The sequence below is a fragment of the Monopterus albus genome, unplaced genomic scaffold, assembly GCF_001952655.1.
Source record: "Monopterus albus unplaced genomic scaffold, M_albus_1.0 scaffold58.1, whole genome shotgun sequence".
In the NCBI taxonomy this organism is placed as follows: Eukaryota; Metazoa; Chordata; class Actinopteri; order Synbranchiformes; family Synbranchidae; genus Monopterus; species Monopterus albus.
Window position 1 is genome coordinate 287,829 of NW_018127938.1, and position 17,619 is coordinate 305,447.

Here is a 17,619-nt window from a genome sequence, read left to right on the forward strand (position 1 = left end):
TATTAACCTGTGTATCATTATCCATAAAATATTGAGGGTAGTTACTCTTGCTGGAACTGTTTCTAATCAATTTATTTAATATATTCCAAGTACCTCTGATGTTATTTTTATTATCCTCTAATATTTTAGAGTAATATAGTTTCTTACATCTCCTCAAAATCTCAGTTAATTTGTTCTTATATGTCTTATATTTTTCTTCCGCCTTCTTTGATCTGTCCTTTATGAATTGCTTATATAACGCATTCTTCTTTTTGCATGCATTCTGTAATCCTTTGCTCATCCATGGTTTCCCACTGTAATTCCTTTTGTTTTTATACTGCTTACGAGGACAGTTCCTGTCATATACTTTCTTAAATATATTTAAAAATTGCTCATATGCTTTATCTAAGTCATCCTCTCTGTAAACTGGTTCCCAGTTTTGCCCCATAAAATCCTCTTTTAGCCTCATTACAGCATGTTCATTCATCACCCTCCTATAGAAAAAATTTGTTTTTGGCCTCTCTTTTCTATACTGGCCCTCATAAACCACAAATATTGGTAGATGATCACTAATATCATTTATGAGTAATCCACTTGTCATTTTACTATCCATAACATTGGTGAAAATATTATCTATTAGTGTTGCATGCTGAATTGTTACTCTACTTGGTTTTGTAATTTTTGGATATAAACTGCATCTATATATTGTGTTGATAAACTCCACAGTTCCTGTGTGCTTGTTAGGATTTAACAAATCTATGTTGAAATCACCGCATATGAACATTAATTTATGACTTAGTGTCAGGTAATTTTCTTCCATCCACTCATTAAACTTTTCTATGCTGGCACCAGGTGCTCTATAGATACAGCTTATTACAACATTTTTCTTTTTCTCTAGTAGTAATTCAACCGTCACACACTCCAGCAAGTTATGGACTTAGCACCGGTTTGCGACGGCGACCAAGGCCGCTGATCATCTTTGATACGTGACGTGTGTGAGGATGAAAATGTGATGCTAATGCTGAGGACTGGATTCAAAAGGTCAGATCGATAAGGGATCGTGCTGTTGCCTTCACCTGAATTCATGTGGTTTCTGGAAAGAGCAAACTGGTGATACACTGAAATTTAATATATGCACACACAGAGCTATTTGTCAACCCTCTGCAATATCATGAGAGCCCTGGCTAGTTAATGGAGAGCCTGAGACCAATCTGAAGGATCCATCACTGTGTGTGAGGCTCTGATTAATTAGACATGTTGCTCGGAAGATCCAAAGTTCACACACGCCTGTTGTGTTTGTGGTTCTATTAGCTGTACTCTGCTCTGAACAGCCACTCTGCCTCATACCTTTATCACTTTAACCTCCAGAGTGTCAGCTCACAGGCTGTTTCATGTTATATTTTTTATTGTTTTCTTTTTACTGGTGTTTCTGCTTTATTGGATCATTTGCCGGTGGGAGTGACCGATAGCTGATAGAGGTGGTGAACTGCATAAAGTTGGCTCTGTGGCTCATAACCTTCTGAAGACACAGTGTACGTCATATCCTGACAATACACCAGGGTGTGAGTTTTCAAAATGTAATACACTTTGTGCAGCAGCTCCAGTGCAGTACTTATAGTGCCTTGCCCAAAGGCACCACAGGACTCACAATAATGAATTTCTGTCAGTAAACTCCTAAGCAGAAAACCTATAAAACTGAAATAACTGCTTTGCATTTTGCTCAGTTTTTATTTTAATCTTGCCAGACATTGTTAATAATATATATGATACAGAAGTTGAGCAAACAGTTTTTTTTTATTCTTCTTTGGCTTTGAAAACCTCATTTTTAGTGATGCAGTGACTACCCTTTGTCTGTGACTGACATATCTGTTTCACTGATGCCATCACCAGTCAACACAGAAGCTGCAGTGAAGGTTGCTAAGAGCAGTAAACCTTTTTTTCTGTCTATCAGAGAAAGACAACAACTCCATGAAAGCTACCGGAAAGTGACAGTGTTTCTAAATAATATCTGGATTCAGGAACTTAGTATATGTGTCTTTGTATAGTCAGCCTTTGGCAGGAGATCATAGAGTGGAAGTTGAATCAAATATCTGTGGAGAAGGCTGTTACTGCTTCAGTCAAACTTCAGTCCAAAACCACAGGGCTTTTCTTAGCAGCTCTGGTCAGGCTGTTACCACGTTCGTTCAGTTTCTCCACTTCTTTGACCTTGAAGACATGACCTGGAAACGGTTGACCTCAGACTGAGATTTGATGCCCCCCTAAGAAAGAGCAAGGATGGAGAATCTGTGCTGATGTGCCCCTATGAGCCTCCATCTACACACGCGCACCCTCACAGTCACAGATCCCCACCCATTGTTCTTCACCTTCCCATCACTACCAACACTGTGCTGCTGGATTAGAGCCTGATGTCTAATCTCCTGCTAATCCTGGCCTGTTAATCTATGTGTTAGCAGTTCTTATCTTGAGAGGTAAATAATACACTCCTTATGTGCTTCTTTCTTTTTGACCCATAATCTCATTCACACTCACAGACACTCATTAATTCTCAGGATACTAAAGACTCCTTTTGATTTGTCACAAGGCGACACAATCTCTTGTTAACTATAAATAAGGGCTAATCCCAGCAGTCATAGTAGCTGAAGCGAATTCTGCCATTGCTAGAATTACCCACACGCATGAACACACACAGACACTGACTCTCCTCGCTGCAACACACACCACTTGGTGTGTGTTGTGATTTATTTATTTTTTTACAGACTGAGTGAACCAGGGTAAAAGTAGCAGTTAGTGTAAGAGCCTTTAACTACCCCCAGTAATGTCATAGAATTATGGTAGTTTCTGGTGAAGCTGGTGCCATGCAAACACACACACACACACACACACACACACACTCGCTGGGCAGCAGACAGGGCTGGACTGTGGGGTGGTGGGGGTATTTATAGTGCATTAATGCTATAAATTAAGGAAAGGTTCACCCAAAACGGTTTGCCTACATCTCCTTCTTCTTTTTCTCAGCTTTTTTTCTTGCATTTTTTAATTTTTCTCTCTTTAATTTAATTTGTATTGTTTTGGTCTTAATAGCACACTGAGCCTCAGCTACTTTCAGTATAAATTACTGTAGCGTTTTACCATACTAACACGCTGAACTAACGGTGTACATGCTACAACTCTATACATGAAAAACATCAGCATGTTAGTATCATTACCGTGAGCATGTTAGCATTTGGCTGTAAGCACAACTTTAACTAAGCATAGTCTCACGTCTGTGTAATTTAGTTGAATCAGGTGTGGATTGGAGATTTTCATAATCCATTATTGTGATGAATCTGTTCTCGATGAAGCGTTCACTCTGTAAATTGTCAGAAATTTGTGACAGATGTCTATCAACGTTTTTTTTTTTAATTCTAAGCTCATCTTCTTGTTGCTTGTTTTGTCTGACTCATAGTCTAAAAATGAAATAAGTTATTCAGTAAAAAGCAAGTCTATACATTGGGGAATCTAGGACTAAGGAATGTTTTTGCTTGCAAAATAACTTGCTGTATATTGAAGAGATGTAACTTTTTAAAGATAAAATAACACATTCCTCCTCTTAAAAACAGACTGTAATAAAGTTCAGTGCATAAAGGGGATAAGGGATAAATGCTAATACAAAAACCCATAATTTATTATTTGACAACTTGTTTCAGCTCTATCTTTAATGTGTTTTGCAGTTGCAGAGAATTTGTCACTGTTTCATATACTTGCAGTAATGTACTGATAAAAGCCACAAGACAAGCAGCCTTATTGATTTGCATGTTGACCAGAGCTGTGAATAGCTGTGTGCTGTGGGAAAAAACGAGATGAACTGTCAGAAAACTGTAGTTTGGGTATTTTTTGATGATGAAGAATCATGTTCAATAAAGAATCAATCAATCTGTGAGAAACTCTGACTAAACCCACAAAAAACAAGACTCCAAATCACAAGTCAGAGAAAAGAAATAAACTCTAGAATCATTAGGCCCTTAGAAGTAGATTACAGCTTTAAAATGTACTCCTTTTCCCCGTTTTTTTCTCTGCTTCGGCTTCTACCTTTCACCCATGATCCTTCACTCCTTTCCTCTACCACTTTCCATTTTACTGCATTCTCACCATCCATCTCACTCCTATTTCATTGTTACAGCTCTGTGGCGTGCCCCTCCTCTCCCCCTCTTGCTGTTTGGTGGATAGTAAAAAGGTAAAAGTGTACTTTGGGCGGAAGGCCATGTGGAATGCTAAATCACATAAAGGTACCCTTAAATAGTGAGGAGAATGTGAGATGGAAACACACTCACATACACATACATGCCCCTCATTTAAGTAGCAATAATTTGCCGCAATAAGTGGCAGGGTTATTGTAAGATGCTCATTAAGAAAGGGAAGCAGCGAATAAACATCTGACTGAAGGAGATAAATTCAAGCCACTGCCTCACTTTTACTGCTCAGCAATAAGCTGCTTTGATGTGGTGTGTGATGGAAGAGCTGGGGTGCACTCAGGACATGTGAGTGTGTGTGTGTCCTAGCAGTTATGTCTTAGTAATACTGTTCTTACAATGAATTATAAAGTGTGATATTTGCTCTGCCAGTGTGGTGTGTGCACTGTTCTGTGTGCTTACAATTTTGAGGGTCAGAGGTCAGACTAGTTACAGTGAAACAGACTGTCAGTACAGTAACACAGTCTGTGACAGCATTCCTTCTAAGCAGGAGAGGAGGAAGAAATGAAAGAAGTGGTTGTAAACAACCCAATCCTTTAGCTAGATCATCTAGCCCACTTGGGTGGCACAGCAGCGCAGTGGTTAGTGCTGTCGCCTCACAGCAAGACGGTTCTGGGTTGGAGCCCGAGCCAACCCAGGGCCTTTCTGTGTGGAGTTTGCATGTTCTCCCTGTGCCTACATGGGTTCTCTCTGGGTACTAAGGCTTCCTCCCACATTAGGTTGATTGGCGACTCTAAATTGCCAGTAGGAGTGTGTGTGGTTGTTTGTCTACACGTCAGCCCTGTGATAGACTGGCGACCTGTCCAAGGTGCACCCTGCCCATTGTCAGCTGGGATTGGCTCCAACCCCCCCGACCCTCTTCAGGAATAACAGGTATAGATAATGGATGGATCTAAACCACTTTATTTGAAGGGGAAACAGAGGACACAATGTTAGTATTTCTGATAGAAATGTTAGCCAAACAATGAAATTATCATTCACAGAAAGTGATTTTAAATTCATTTCACAGCAAGCTGTTTTTAGAGTAATTGTTTCATTATTTTAAATGGACAACAGAAATGTTCCACCTACACCTACAGTAGGCTGTTTGTCAAAATCTGACTTTTTCCTTTGTCAGCAGCTAAAATCGGTTGAGGAACGGTCTAACATCTGGAACCTAGTCATTTGAGAGACTTAAGTTATGCTTTACAGTGTGCTGATTCAGCTTCAGTGTACATGCTGTCTGATCTCTGAGAAGCATTAGTCTGCAGTGTTGGCACAGGTTAGAGGTATGATGGAGCACTGTTCCTGTGCCTGAGAGTGTAATTGGATTTACACGTCTCATTTAACCTGATAGATGTCTCAACATTATCAGATATTCGAAACATTGCTTTGGTTTGTCGAGCAAAACAAAACTGGTCCTGTAATTTTCATGGTACAGAAATCATCTTTAATTACTGACAAATAACGAAAGTGAAACTTTTAGGCAGGTCAGCAAAGTGCAGCCATTTAACTATTAATTATGATTAAAGTTATAATTAGATGGTTGGAGTATGGTTATTTTGGGGGGTTACCATAGTTTAAATATCAGGGCTAAGTTAGGATGCTCATTTGTAATTAAAGCAGCTGATGTTAGTAGCATTATAGCACATTATCAAAGCTGGTGTGTGTGCACATACGTGTGTGTGTGTACATTTCTGTTTGATTGTTAAGACTTGGTTTTAAGGTTAAAGTTAGAATTAGGCTTAGGTTTCGGTAGGGTTGGGCATTTAGTTGTGATGGTTTAAAGTTACGGCATGTTGTGTTATTGTAGAAATACAAACAAGCATGTGTGTGTGTGTGTGTTAGAAAGACATGAGATTATCCTGTAGCATGACCTACAGACCTACAGTCTCATAGTACAATATCTGATCTTGTCAATTGCACGTCAGCTGACCCTGATCCCCCAGTCAAGGCCACAAACAGAGCCATGTGTGCATGTGTGTTAGAAATAGTCCTTATTGTACTTTAATCTGACTGTGTATAGATGTAGTGTTGCTCAAACAGAACATAGTTAGGATTGCTGACAAATATGTTTAACGCTACAACATATTTGGGAAGATGGTGTAAACTTGCTTGCTAGGAGACAGTTGATAGTTGGTAAAATGACCGCATATGGCCTGTGGCTACAGGCATGTAAACCACTGTGGTCTATGGCACTTTATGCTCTTCACTCTGAAATGATTCTTTTTTTTCCACTGTGTGCATTATTTTGTTGAGCTGATACCTGTCACTGAACCATTATTGCACAACAGATGGAGAATATTTAATTCCCCTTTTATATTATAATTTATAGAATGAATTCATCATTTTAGAGAAATATGGTAATTAGATGAGAGGATTGATATCACTCTCTTGTCTTTGTGTTAAGTATGTAGCCAGGAGGTGATTAGCTTAGCTTAGCTTAGCATCAAGACTATTAGTCTGGCCCTGTCCAAAGGTAACAAAATCTGCCTTCCAGCACCACTGAAGCTCACAAATTAACACACTATGTCCCTGCACATAAACAGTACATTAAAACTGATTATCTGTGGTTGCAGAGAGGTCCAAATATGCTGTTTTCTTATTAACTGATGACATCAGTAATGGATTAAAATGCAGACAACACTGATAATAATTACAGATATAAGTAGAAATAATCTAGTTTAATTAGGGACTTTAATATAGGACCAATTCATCACAGTTAATCTAAGATCCGTGCTAGTCAGGTCTGTTTATCGCACACTAAAGCAGGCTGCTTAGTTTAGATTCCAGTTTAGCTACTCTTAGCTCATATTAGCCATATTTGGGCAAAACAACTAATGGGAAAATGTCTGCTATATTTTTGCAAACAACAATCCAGTCACTGATAAATGCTGGGTCAAAATCTCAAAATTTTTATCAGCTTGCCATATCTGAGCGCAAAGATAAACAACCTGTAGAGCAAAAAAATCTTCCCATGACCATTAAAAATGGATTTTTACCAGAGGGGAAATGCCAATTACCTGCCTGTAGCCAGAAGCCAAACCAATAAACATTCCTGTGTCTGACATATAAGCCAACAGCATGGCACCATAACACAAAAAATATCATTCAGGAGAAAAGAATGAAGTCTATGTGTCAGACACAGGTAAACAGTCAACTGCTGTCAAGTGTTTAAATAAATTGCTGCATCAACAACATCCTGTCTTTGATTAAATATGGGTCTTGCCAAATCTTGACTCATGATTAATGAGTGCTTCCCTTGATGGGAGTTTGAGTTTCAGTCGAGTTTTGCTGTTGCTCAGCATAGTTTTCGATTACAGACAGTTTTTTGCAGCAACAGGCAGATATCACCTCTGATGCCACACTTCTTTGAGCTCTTTGCCGCTTTGCTGGATGACCCTTTGTCAGAGTGCAGTGCAGTGGAGGTTCTCTCTGTGTCTGCTTGGCACATGTGCTAAGGTTTACGCACTTGTCGAGACGGGCTCAGGTATGTTGGAGCTGCCACAAAGAATGCAGAAAGAAAACGATGGTTTAGAGAGAGGCAGGGTGTGCCAGTGAGAGGAAAGTGAGAGCCAGATGCTTTTGACGGAAAAAGGAAATTAATAACTAAGCAGTGGTGCCTTGATGTGGTCTCTATGGTGACCAGTGTAAGTTTATACAAGTCTGCAGGCAAACCTAAAAACTAGTTTTGTTATAAAAGAGGTTACTAATGATTGTATGCAAATACACCAAATGCAGCACTTAGCTCCAGCTGGGCTGTGTGAACCTGTGATCTCTGTTTAGCCTAATATTTACCATTAAATAAATGTATCCCCTTAACTATCACAACAGACATTTCCACATGATCAGTGATGAGGAATTTACCTCATCAGCATCATTTAAGGTGCATAAACCTTATAGTCCGAGTTTAAATGGGTTTTTGCCTTGACTACATCTTTGACTTGAGAGTTTAGAGAAACCAGACTTAAGAAAGAGTGAGCAAGAAGTGGTCACAAATAAAGGGTTGTGACTGAGAATATATAACATGAAGTAGGGTTTTACTGGATACATACTGTAAATGACTGGCTGGTCTTTGTTTGTTCAAGATTGTATGTTAGAGTTGTTGCATTTTTGTTTCATTGTTGACACATTAGAAGCATCAGTACTCAAATTCACATCACTTCGAGGTGATTCTTTTGTCGCTGTGCACTCTCAGGTTTCATCATCATTTACACCACAGCAGTAAATCATTTTCTGGTCTGTGCCAGGCAGAAATACATAGTAAAAATCTACCTTCTTCAGCTGCAGATGTTTATTAACTACCTGTTTATATTACAGAAGAAATATTTCACCTGCTCTGTTGTCAACTTCTTATACCAACAATTTTGTGTTATTCATACATGCAGCAAAGAGGGGGCTTCTCTGACCTGTACATCACTGAGCGTATTGCACATACATAAGCATGGGGCAACTTCAGGACAAAGAGCCATAAAGAGTCCTGGTGGCATGTTTTCACAAGATTGTATTAAATTAACCTTTGCTGACCCTTTTTCCTTCATGCTCCTACTTTTTTCTTCACATCCGGTCATTTGAAAAAGTAAATAAAAATGATACTAGGCACACAATATCACGCTTCCTGAAGACTGACAATCGACAGTCACAAATCTCCTCTGTGTCTCCCCCTACTGCTGTACTGTTAGCATCTGAGAGGTGCCTCACGCACTTGAGAATGAATTATGTCAATAAGGCTATCCACAAATGTAGTAGAAAGACCTGTTTGTGTGTGGTTGCCACTCAGTATTTTTGTAAACTAAATATATGCTGAAACCTGAGGGCAAAAACAGTGCAAGCAACCAAATCATCTATAAAAACAGATTTTATTTGGCCCAAATGTTTAGTTCTCATAGCTAATCTCTTCTCCTTTCTCCTCTGCCCTCTTGTCTCCTCTTGTCTCCAGCACTTAAAAACTGGTTTTGCTTTAAAGGCGTTTGCACCATTTTGCTAATCTCACTCTATCCCTGTGTGCCCAGAAGCACTCAATTTCCCACCACATCGCCCTTGAGTGAGGCACTTAATCCCAGATTTCCAGAGATAGCCTGTTCTGAGTTGGACCTTCTGGTCTTGCCAGCTTCTGTAATTCATCTGTATGCATGTATTAATTAGCCTGGTAGCAAACTTGCTTTTTGCACACGTGTTAGTGTGTCACCACTGTGCTCATGTCTGTCTCCCCAAGTAAATAAAGGTTTTATAACAGGATGCCAGCTGCTTCCATTACCCAGCAACCCAGGAATGTAATATAGTGTAGTGGTTAAAAACAAACCAGTTAGATTACATATAGATATTATTTGTAATATGTAACAGCTGATAAGTATATAAGGGTGAGTTAGGCATTTATATAATCCTGTAACATCTGTTTCTCTTCTCTGAAATGTTTGAGGATGTTTGTGCATGGAGACCATGGGAACTACGGACTGATAGCTTGCTCAAGCAAGAATATCTTGGCTCGTGTCCTCTTTGTTTAGTTTATGGGTTCATCTTCTGAATAAACATCCAGAGAGCAGCTTCCCTTATATGAGAGGCTTAAGAGTTTGGTATGAGAAATGACGCAAGGGGCAGAAAGAACTGTGAACAGTATGAGGGGCATAAAACCCTAGTGAATCAGAACGAAAGGAACAGTGGACTCAGACAGAAGATAGATGGAAGAGGGAAGGTGAGGACCCCGGTCGGGAGGGAACTGACCCGACTCTGACTGACTGTAAGGCCACAATGACTGACTCGTTGACAGTTCTCTTATCTAATACTTTTGTTTATTTCCAGGCAGAGACAGTGATTCTATTCTTCGATTCCCTATTTTTCAGATTGTTGGATTGTCTTACAACTTATTGAACTGTTTGGTATTAATGTAATAATTATTTGAATTGGGATAATTTGCCTGAATTAATTTAGTTCATATCAGATCCTAGCTAGCACAATAGCATATGTATATGTGATAAATGCCCTACCTCATCTGGGTGGGTAAACAAACCAACAATGAAATTCTAACATTAGCTGCAGCACAACCAAAAATATAACGCCTGCTGTCTTTGAACCACACATCTAACACTGATGGTGTGGTTTAAGATCCTAGCAGAGGATTCTCTCCGGTTTCTGCCAGACTGAAGCTTCTCAGATGTTTTTACAAAAGTGACCTGATCAAAGTGAACACTGAGAAAAAAAAGTTGGCACTGAAGTTGAATGAAACCTCAGATTTCCACTAAGTCATACCTCTCCTTTCCCCTCCCCTCCTACTCGGTGCCAAATTTGACTGACATCAAATAGTCAAGTCAGAGCCTTCCCAAGAGTCATTTGTGCATCAAATGAAAATTGTTTGAGGTGGAATATGATCATGTTTGGTTAAAACAACAGACAGCTTTGCCAGAGACAGCTCCCTTACCAGTAATGACCAGTACTGAGTTTGTCTTGAGGTAATGACAAAGAATTAGGTCCCTCAGAGTTTTTGCAGATACCTTCTATTGCTAAATAGAAGTGCAAAAATATAAATTGTCCAAAACACAATTCTGGTCTAGTTTTATTAGACAGCTATAAATTTGGGTAAAACAATGCCTACTATTTTGAGAATGTAAAAATCACCCAGTAGAGCTGCTTTGACTAGTTAATTACAAAATTCCTTGAGTAAAATAAAATGATAAGGTGACAGGTGATTGATAGATTATCAAACTTAAATCATTTTTTCAAGAAAAAATGCAAAATTTCTGATGGCTTGAACGTACTCTAATGTGAAGATTCACAGTTTTTGGGTCCCATGCTATACATAGATTTTAGTATGTTTTAGATGTGGTTAAGGAAAAAGGTTAGAGCATCAAGCCAAGGCTTCATTCAGTCAAACCAACAAACAGAAAGAGGTAATGCAATACAAAAGTTTCTCTGAAAAGCAAATTAACCTGATTGTACGAGTTGTGAAAATTCACAGCTGAAGTGTGAGGATGGAGCTGTATTTCTTTAAAAGCATTTTCCCACTTGAACTAATGAGAAACCCAGCTCGGTAAGAAGCTGGTGTGATTTGCAGAATGAGGATTTGTTGCATCTGTGTTCAGAAGAATGAAGCCTCTCGTCTCAGACCAACTGACCTGCACTTGACACTTGCGGACTACTAAAGAAATGAGAATATTAGAGGAGTGTCCTGGTAGAGTTGTGGGATGTATGTGTAAGTTAGGTTTCAGTTCAAGCTCCAGATGTGCACTCTACCTTATCCTCTTCTGTTTGTAATAAAGCATGTCTTTAAATATCCCATAAAGGAATGTTAAAAAGAGGTTAGGTGGTCAGTCTCACACACATTTATGCTTATATCGCTGCAAGGACACTGATAAAGTATTACTTAGCCCCATCACAACCTAGTGCCAAACCCCAGCCCTTACTCTAACCACCCAAACATCCTCACTTGCAAGGTCTAATAGACAGTCATACACACACCAACCAGTGCCAATGAAACATTTATGGAGCAGTGATGATGAACGCGTCTCTGCTTCTGCTCCACTTACCATGGTCGACAAATTCGACCCCCCAACCCACACACACACACACACTCACGAACACACAAACAGGGTAAGATTCATAACTATACAGGACCCATTAACAAGGAGGAAAGCAGTGATGCACACAGCTGTGGGGTGCATACTCACCCTTTACCTTCCCTATCTTAGGCATGTACACACACACATTGTTGCACACAAATGAACACACACTGATCCTGAGGCATCTAGTCTGTCAAGAGACTGATGCTGCGGACTGTTTTCTAGGTTTTCTGGCAGACTTAGTGCATGTGTGTGTGTTTGAAAAAGATCCTTATTTTTACCATCCTTTGTGGGCCTAAGTATCTCCATAACAATAGAATAAAAATACTAAAGGCAGCAGTTTTCTAGCCTGTACTCTATATATTTATGCTTCTATGGTTAAGAAGTTAGTTGGGGAAAAAGGTCAGTTGTAAGCACTGAAGTAAGGTAGCTCAAAACTGTATGTGATTTACAGCGCCTATAATGTAATGTCTACCCTGTTCACGGTCTTAACATGTTAACTTCCTAACATTTCCTAATTAGCACTAAACACAGAACCGAGGCTGAGAATATCATTACATTTGCATGTATTTAGTCAGTAAGCAAAGTACTGGCCAAAGTTATTACAGTTTACTCTGAAGGGGACGTGTATGCCCAAGCATGATTTTATGACAGTCCATCCAATAAGCTCTTGAGATATTTCAGACATTTAACTCAAAACCACAAATGTCAACCTCATGTGGCACTAGATGAAAACTCAGGTCTGTAGGATTCTTCTATGTCTGTGTGAAATCTCTGAAGAATCTAGCTAATAGTCGCTGAAATATTTCAGTCAGGATGAACGTGTTGAACTGACTTCTACAGTAGCTCTGGCAATTGCATATAAAATTACCTTGTCTGTAAGCCTGTTGTTGAGTCCAGTTTCACCTGGTGTACAGTGTTGAAGAGCTGACATCTTCAGTTAGATGAAATGTAATTAAATTAATTAAGGACTCTGTGGCTTCTCCCCACTGTACCAGGTGAACATCTGAAGATGTGTCCTCAGGGTCTGACCTGCTGTACCAGCACCATGGAGGAGAGCCTGGCCAACCTGAGCACTCGAGAGACTGAAGGCCTGATCAGAGAGGCCGGCAGGTCGCTGCAGGCTGCTTTCAATGCTCTCCACAGGAGCTTCGACGGTAAGTAGGGTGTGTGTTTGTGGATGTGTGTATTTGAGGCTGTCATTACTGGCTGAGGTCAATAGCAAAGCTTTAGGAGTGAGAAGTGAAGGGCCTGACTTTTATATGCTGTGTATTTGTGAGTTTGTGTTAGGTACAAGCACCGGCTGCGCTCAAAGCTTTGTGAGTGGGAGGATGTCTGTGTCTTGTGTGTCATGGAGACCCCTGGCTGGGTGTTATAATGAGAGCAGAGTCAACCAGGCACAGTGAAATGTGATAAGCCAATCCCCTGATCTGGAAGGGACACACACACACACACACACACACACACACACACCTCTAAACAGAGGGGTGTTCCCTGGGGCAGTGACTGGTTCAGCTAATGAGCAGTTGATCCACTGAGGAGCCGTGTCTGCAGATCACTGCACACCAGACAAAGAAAGGGATGAAGGGTGGAAGAAAAGGAGAGAATGAGAAGTGCCTCCACTAACAATGGGGGGGGGGCAGACAAATGCAGCAAGTGAGAAATGTGTCATTAGTCCTGGGAAGAAACAGTGAGTGACAATCAAAAATGAAGAGAAACAGAACAAATGAAGAAGAGAAACAGCGCACAGGCGGAGGACTAGTCTAAGGAGGAGGATGGTATTATTAGTCTAAAGGCAGAAGGCCACCTCAGTAGCAGTAATGTGGCCATCCATCTGGTTGTGTTTAGAACAGGCTGGCACTCCTTCATAGCCTTTGAAGCACAAGGGTAAATCCCAGACAAATATACTGCAGTGACACCACACTGACTCCCTCACTCCGTCTGTGTGACCTCTCAATCAGTTTATATTTTGCATAGAAAAAGGAAACCTTTAAAAACTTTGGGGCACAACAAGCCAAAGACAAAGTGACAGATCAGCACCGTTTGCTTTAATTCAGATGTATATTGCAAATATCACTCCACTCGGACTTAGAATTTATCAAATCTCAGCTGATCTGTTTTATTGTTTTTCTTAGTTCACAGCTCCTCTCCCTGTCTTTCCTTTGGCGACTGGTCTTCCTTACTTGCGTGTCTCCTCTCATCCTCCAGACTATTTCACTGACCTGCACAGTCATTCTGAGCACTCCCTCCAGGAGGCGCTGTCTCCTCTCGGCCCTCTCTACTCCCAGAACACCCATCTTTATGGAGATCTCTATGCTGACCTGCGACAGTACTACCGGGGCACTGCGCTCAACCTTGACGAGACCCTGTCTGAATTCTGGTCCCACCTGCTGGAGCGAGCATTTAAATCCTCTCCCTCTACAGATGTGAGTAAAGACATGGGTCTGTCAGTGTTTCTAAATGTCTTTTTAAAACATACTTCTCCATTTCCATTGTGCCCACCACTGTCACATCTGTCTGACAGGTCCACCTATCAGAGGACTACCTTGAATGTGTTGCTAAGCAACAGGAGACGCTGCGGCCATTTGGAGATGCCCCTCGGGACATGAAGGTGAAATTGATCCGGGCTTTTGTCACAGCCAGGTCGTTTGTCCAGGCGCTGGTAGTCAGTGGAGAGGTGGTCAGAAAGGTCTCACAGGTGAGTATGTGTGAAGAGGAACACAGGAAGTGATAGAGACACTGGGTGCATCCCAAATTGCTTGTTTGCATCCACATTTTCCTCACTTGTGTCTTATCCTTGCATCTTTGTCCCATCCATATAAAATGCAAGGAAGCGAAGCAAGGACAAACTGCAAAGAGACATGGATGAGGAAACACATTTAACCACCATGAGACGTCCTTTCCTCTGATCCCTCATGTGAAGCATCCAATCACAAACTGATTTCTGATAAAGGGGCGTGTACCCAGAGAGACAGGGTGTGCTGGTGCGAGAGAAACTGAGCATTCAAGATTCAGTGTGTAGTGATCATCTTTGTGAGTGTGAAACCTTGGGAATGAGAACATTTTGGATGGTCATGACTTTATAACACACCTTTGAGGGTTAAGACATGGTTTTAGGCATCAGGCTAGAATGAGGTTTAGGTTATACTGGGGTTAGTCATTTAGTTGTGATGGATAAGATTGAGATTAGGGGCTAGTGAATACATTATATTGGTGAATGTCCTCACCAAGAGAGTTATACAAATATGCATGGGTGTCTGTGAGTGACTAAAGCCTGCTGGGCTGTAGCCTAGAAAAGCAGATGTGATGGATATGTGGTCGTCACACCCTAACTGTCAGAGAAACTGTCTCCACCCTAAAATGAAATCAAAGATCATCAGAAATGAGATGTCAGACTCTGACATCAGAACAAAGCTCTCGTTTGGAGGGATGACAGCGGTGTTGTCATATTATGGGTGTGATGATGTTTTTTTTTTCAGCTCTCAACACAGTTTTTCCCAAACACTTTTCCCAGCGTGTCTGAAGTGTTGGTTTTCATATTCATGACCCATCTGAGCTTTTAGGGTCACAAGATTTTTTCAACACCCTCCTTTCTTCATTCATGTGGTGTTAATGTACTGTTTAGAGTTAGTCTCAGTTCCTCCCCCCCCCATACCAGTAACTTAACATATCTTAACCTATTTCCTGTTTTCACATTTTGTATACAAGGGGTGAGACTGGTGAGAAAATGAGATGGGTGGGGGGGGCTGACATGTCGTCAGTCATGAAAATAAATGAACCAATGGGCCTATATACATAGATTCTGGAGCCTGTTGGGCTATTTCTTGCAGCTGTTAAAGCGACATTTATAGAATTAACTCGAACTTGAATAAAACTATTTTGTTTGTGCTTATATGTCATTGAACCTTTTAACTGACATTAATGAATGCAGAGTCAGTATGGAGCCTCTCTTGAAAATGGATCTAAATCTTAAATGTCAGTGCAGGCTGCACACTGACCTGACCTGCCTGCATTGACAGTAAGCTCTTCTTGACCCCATCTGTATTTTGTAAAGCACTTCTGCCCAATTTAGGCTCCAATCTTGGCCTCAGGCGAGACATAAGCTTGTAAGCCAGTGTTGCAATGCTCTATTCAAATACATTTTCAAAATGTTTTTTTAGGTACCGGTATGTTACATAGTCTATTGGTGAACTACAGTAGCATTAATCACTCTAAAGGGGGGATAACTTCACCCCCACTGGTGAACAAATCTCACACTGTGTACACGGTACATAAAATCATGATTTAATGATTTTGCACACTATGCTTTCCAAATTTGAATGTAGGCTGTTCTTCTCACAGCTCCAGGCTTCTATCAGTTTCTATTCATGTCCTGTTGTTGTAACCATCAAAACACGTTTTTGAAACTTGCTTGAGTTGTGTAATCCATCCATTTTTGTCAACACTGTCAGGAGCCTTATTAGGAGTGCAGACTTTTTTTTTCAAAGCAATTAGCACTTGAACCACAAAACCACAACACTGACACAAATTAATGCAGACGTGACAGTGATGGATTTTAAAACTCATGGAAGTTTAACAGTCTGTGAATTGACGCTGATACTGCACAGAAACAAATGTGTGAAGGCCAGTAAGGAAAATACACCTGGATACTTCAAACTTTTAAATAGTCAACAAAGATGTAGTTTAAATGTTGCAAACAGACTCACGTGGTCCCTGAACTACCTGCCCTCATTTCAGTCTCTCTTATCTGTTAGAGGTGGTGGTAAAATAACTTCACTGTGGAAACGGACACCTCTTATGACCTGTGTACATAATCAGAGGCTGACAGTGAAACAGACACCATGAACTGTATTAAGACTGACAAGGAGACCTGTCATTACCTTCGTATTCAGGCTGTGTCCTCCATAATGTGACAATACCGCCCTCTACTGTTCTCTCCTGTCCTTATTTGTCCCCATTACACATAACCCTCATGATGTAAATTCCCCATTTTAAAGGGCATAAGAAGAGCAAAACAATCACTTTACAGAGCAAAGTCTGAAACTGGGACACCATTACATTTCCCATGAACATGCTGCTGCTAACCATCCAGTCCACCCACACCAGGTTTCCCTGAGTTCAGAGTGTACCAAGGCCCTGATGAAGCTGGTTTACTGCCCCCACTGCCGTGGTCTGGCCTCTGTCAAACCCTGCTCCAGCTACTGCTATAACGTCATGAAGGGGTGCCTGGCCAACCAAGCCGACCTGGACCCAGAGTGGCAAAACCTCATAGGTAAGATTCAGACAAAAATACTGTAGATGTTCTTATTAGATAGTCTGAGTGGATCCCAGGAAGAAACACTGGTCCTCATAATACAGTCCTTTGTGTTTAGTCCAGGGTCACCGAAACCTTTGCTCACAGTATGTTCCTTGTCCTGCTCTTATTTTGTTTGCCTAAGCGACTGCCATCGACTTCATAAAATCCACAGTAAAGCCCATATTACTCTCCACCCCATCCCTCCTGCTAAAATGTTCTCTTATGAGGCCCACTAAGTGCAAGCTCAGATGAAAATGCAGCTACAAGTGAAAAGGGGAGCATTAATATAGACTTGCACAACCACACATGCATTTGAATGTCAAGCTCAAAATGAATCATCCACACCTGATCCATGCAAAGCTTTGATTAATTCATCAATTAGGTTTGACTCAGTATTACTTGTAACAACAATGAAAAGCACTACTATGATTTTGTGGCTTGGGAGCAAAGTAAGTTTTGTTTCCAGAAAAACATACCTGAACAGGGTTGGGCTGACACCAATTTGATCAAATCTTCTCTTCTCCTCCACCCTCCATTCAGACATCATGATCCAGGTGGCATCTAGTTTCAGCACAGAGCCCAG

At 40.7% G+C, this 17,619-nt stretch overlaps 1 protein-coding gene across 1 annotated transcript in view; it reads left to right on the plus strand.

Moving 5' to 3' along the window:
* Positions 1-17,619, plus strand: part of gpc1a (glypican 1a) — a 33,661-nt gene that overhangs the window by 12,063 nt on the left and 3,979 nt on the right. The window contains exons 4-8 of the mRNA XM_020602696.1: positions 12,739-12,897; positions 13,949-14,166; positions 14,265-14,438; positions 16,847-17,012; positions 17,577-17,619. The exon at positions 17,577-17,619 is cut by the window's right edge and continues 91 nt beyond it. Of these exons, the coding sequence (XP_020458352.1) occupies positions 12,739-12,897; positions 13,949-14,166; positions 14,265-14,438; positions 16,847-17,012; positions 17,577-17,619 (760 nt within the window). The remainder of the gene's footprint in view (positions 1-12,738; positions 12,898-13,948; positions 14,167-14,264; positions 14,439-16,846; positions 17,013-17,576) is intronic.